This window comes from Numida meleagris, unplaced genomic scaffold (genome assembly GCF_002078875.1).
Source record: "Numida meleagris isolate 19003 breed g44 Domestic line unplaced genomic scaffold, NumMel1.0 unplaced_Scaffold250, whole genome shotgun sequence".
NCBI classification, from domain to species: Eukaryota; Metazoa; Chordata; class Aves; order Galliformes; family Numididae; genus Numida; species Numida meleagris.
The window spans coordinates 237138-240774 of NW_018364306.1; the positions used below are offsets into that span (position 1 = coordinate 237138).

General features: G+C 72.0%; 1 protein-coding gene across 1 annotated transcript; it reads left to right on the forward strand.

The window, feature by feature from the left end:
* The first annotated feature begins 30 nt into the window (after positions 1-30).
* LOC110390946 (programmed cell death protein 4-like) lies at positions 31-3442 on the forward strand. The gene is made up of 11 exons (XM_021382561.1): positions 31-195; positions 316-598; positions 677-774; positions 858-971; positions 1291-1512; positions 1691-1788; positions 1851-1965; positions 2510-2617; positions 2685-2795; positions 2873-3012; positions 3327-3442. Exons 1-11 carry the CDS (start codon positions 31-33, stop codon positions 3376-3378), a joined length of 1506 nt encoding a protein of 501 aa, XP_021238236.1. The 3' UTR covers positions 3379-3442.
* Positions 3443-3637: the final 195 nt, after the last annotated feature.

Below are 3637 nucleotides of genomic sequence, written 5' to 3' on the forward strand. Positions count from 1 at the left end.
CCGCGGGTTCCCGGTGGGACTACGGCTCCCATGATGCCGCCGCCGCCTCCCGGTCACTTCCTCCGCGCTGCGGGGCGGGGTCCGGCCGAGCAGCGCGCCCCTTCCCCTCCGTCCGCTCCCGGTCCCGGTGCCGCCGGGATGTCCGCCGCCAGCATGGCCGAGCTGGGCCCTGCCGCCCGCGCCCCGTTCGCCGCGGCAAGTACCGGGAGCGGAGCCCCGCAGCAGGGGGAGGGGTTCCCCGCCGGGGGCGGTGGGTGGGAGGGGGCCGCGGGGTTCCCGTCGGGGCGCGCGGTGACGGACCGTCCGTGCACGCAGGGCCCGAGCGCCGAGCAGCAGCAGCAGCAGGAGGAGGGGGAGGAGGAAGGGGATGAGGGGGAGGACGGCGCCGGGGGGGCGCGGCCCTGGGCTCCCCCTGAGAAGCTGCTGCACGAGGCGCGGCTCAAGGCCAAGGCCAAGCGGCGGCTGCGGCGCACCTCGTCCCGGGACTCCGCCCGGGAGCCGCCGTCCGAGGAGCCCGGCGCCGAGCCCGGGAGCCCTAAGGGCAGAGCGCACGACCGCAGATCGCGCGGCGGGAAGGGCCGCGGGCTGCCCAAAAAAGGTGAGCGTGGGGCGGCCCCGCTGCCCCCGTGGGGTACTCGCCGTGCCCCCCGGCTGAGCCCCCGTATGCCCGCTGCAGGTGGTGCAGGAGGTAAGGGCGTGTGGGGGGCCCCCGGCGTGGTGTACGGCTACCAGGAGCCCGATGCCCGCGACCCAAACTACGATGAAGTGGCGCAGGTACGGCCCAGCCCCCCACCCCGCGCCCACCCCGCAGCCCCCGCTGTGGGCGCCCCACCGGAGCCCCCCGTCCGACCCCGCAGGGGGACACGGTCTATGCCACCGTGGTGCCTGAACTGGAGGAGGATGAGCTGGAGCAGAACGTGCAGCCCATGGTGCTGGAGTACTTTGAGCACGGGGACACCAGCGAAGTCGTGGTGCGTCGGGGGTGAGGGGACCCTCAGGGGCAGGATGGTCCGTGGGGCAGAGCCCTTGCAGCGGGGAGGGGGTCCATGGCTGGTGGGAGCCCTCAGGAAGGGGCAGAGTCTCTTGGGGAGGGGATGGGGCACACTGTAGTGATGGAGGGGATTGGGGGCCAGGCTGTGGCGTGGGGTGCGGTCCTTGGAGCGAGGATGGGATCCCTTCCTGGTGGGAATCCTCGGGATGTGGAGTATGCGGGTGATGGGGGGATTGGAGACCAGGCTGTGGCAGAGGACGGGGTCTGGGCACCCACTGGCGATGTGGTGCCGGGCACAGGAGCTGCTGCGGGGGCTGAACCTGGGCGGCCGGAGGCACGCGGTGCCCTCGCTGGCGGTGGCGCTGGCGCTGGAGGGCAAGGCGAGCCACCGCGAGCTGACGTCGCGGCTGCTGTCTGACCTGGTGGGCCGCGTGCTGAGCCCCGAGGACGTCGCCTGGGCCTTCGACAAGATGCTGCAGGACCTGCCCGACCTCATCCTCGACACCCCCGAAGCCCCCCAGGTGCCGGTGGGGACGTGCAGTTGAGGACGGGGCCGCGGTGGGGACATCGCTGTGGTGGGGGGGCTGCGTGGGGCGACCGTGGCCGCGGCTCTGCCAGGGGGTGCAGGGGGCACGCGGCCACGTTGGGGAGCGGGGATTGAGGCTGGGGGTCCGCTTGCTGACAGCGTGCCCCCCACAGATGCTGGGGCAGTTCATTGCCCGGGCGGTGGCCGACCACGCGCTGCCCCTGGACTTCTTGGAGCGCTACAAGGGCCGCGTGGACTGCGAGCACGCCAGGTGAGCGCCGCCCCCCACCCCACCACCCGCCCCATGCTCCATGCTCACCTGCTGCTCCGCAGGGCTGCCCTCGACCGCGCCGCCGTCCTGCTCCGCATCAAGCGTGACGTCAACCGGCTGGACAACGTGTGGGGCGTGGGGGGTGGCCAGCGCCCCGTCAAGCACCTGGTGAAGGAGGTCAGCGCGCTCCGGAGCGCCGCACCGCGTCCCACACCTCCCAGCACCTCACTGGTGCCTGCTGGTGTTCCATGTCCCTCCGTGTGTCCCGCCGGCCACCACCTTGCCTTGTCCTGTCAGCCTCCACTGTGCCTCCAGATGTGCCCTGCATGTCCCCTGCCACGTCCCTATGGACGTGTCCCTGGCTGTGCCCGTGTGGTGTCCCCGCTCCCATCCCTGTGCTCATACGGTCACAGTGCCAGCAACCCCACACGTCCCAGTGCCATCCCTGCATCCACACCGTGTACCTGTGCCACGTCCCCATGTCCCTGTGCCGCATTCCCATGCACGTCCCACACCACGTCCCTGTGCCATGTCCATTCACCATGTGCTCGTACCGCATCCTTGCGCAGCATCCCCGTATCCCCACGCTGTGTCCCCATGCCATGCCCCCACATCCCTGTGCCCCATCCCCATGTCCCCATGCCACGTCCCCACGCCATGTCCTTGTTTTACGTCCCTATGTCACTGTGCCATGTCCGTGTGCCCGTGCCGTGTCCCACAGATGAACCTGCTGCTGCGCGAGTACCTGCTGTCCGGGGAGGTGTCAGAGGCCGAGCGCTGCCTGCGGGCGCTGGAGGTGCCGCACTTCCACCACGAGCTGGTGTACGAGGTGAGCGCTGTGCCGGGTGGCGCTGGGGGGGGGGGTCCGTGGCCCCGCTGACGTGTGGCCCCCGCAGGCGGTGGTGATGGTGCTGGAGGGCTCCGGGGACGCGCCGGTGGCGACGATGGTGACGCTGCTGCAGGTGCTGTGGGAGACGGGGCTGGTGACGCTGGACCAGATGAACCGGGTGAGTGCGGGGCAGGGGGGCACAGGGCAGCGCTGACACCGACACCGACACCACCGACACCGACGTGGTGGGCGCAGGGCTTCCAGCGGGTGTACGCGGCGCTGGCGGACCTCAGCCTGGATGCGCCGCTGGCCCACGCGCGCCTGGAGCGGCTGCTGGAGCTGTGCTGCCAGCGCGGCGTGGTGACGCGGGCACTGCGTGACGCCTGTCCTGCCAGGTATGGGACGGGGACATTGGGCACCGCCGGGTGTGGGGCAGGGCCATGGGGATGTGGAGGGACACGGGGTCCTGCCAGGTTTGGGATGCGGGGACATGGAGACACGGGGTTCTGCCGGGTGCAAGATGGGGAGGGGGGGGCACGGGGGGACGTGGGGCGCTGCCAGGTTTGGTAGACGGGGCCGGGCAATGCGGGAGATGTGCCTCACCGGGTACGGGACGCGGTTATATGGGTGGGGGAACATTGGGGCGCTGCCAGGTTTGGGACACGGGGACGCTGTAGGGCAGCAGCCTCCCCCCTCCCCCCCCTCGCAGGGGCCGGAAGCGCTTTGTCAGCGAGGGCGACGGGGGCCGCGTGAAGCAGTGAGCTCCGAGCGGTGCTCCCCGCAGCGCCGGACCGCGTCGGGCTCAATAAAGCTCTGCCGGGAGCACGGCTCTGCGTCTGCGCTCAGTCCTCCCGCAGGCGGCTCCGCGAGGGGGCGCTCTAACCGGGGCCCGGCGGCGCTCCGTCCTTCCCGCCGCGTCGCGCAGTGATGACGTCCACAAGATGGCGGCGGAGCGGCGGCGGCGCGGAGCCGAGGGCCCGCGGGAGGCGCGGGGCCGGGCCCGGGAAAATGGCCGACAGG

Coding starts and splice junctions, on each gene's coding strand:
- LOC110390946 (XM_021382561.1), top strand. CDS start 31: ATGATGCCGCCGCCGCCTCCCGGTCACTTCCTCCGCGCTGCGGGGCGG. Junction 2,618..2,684: donor ACCACGAGCTGGTGTACGAG/GTGAGCGCTGTG, acceptor TGGCCCCCGCAG/GCGGTGGTGATGGTGCTGGA. Junction 3,013..3,326: donor CGTGACGCCTGTCCTGCCAG/GTATGGGACGGG, acceptor CCCCCCTCGCAG/GGGCCGGAAGCGCTTTGTCA.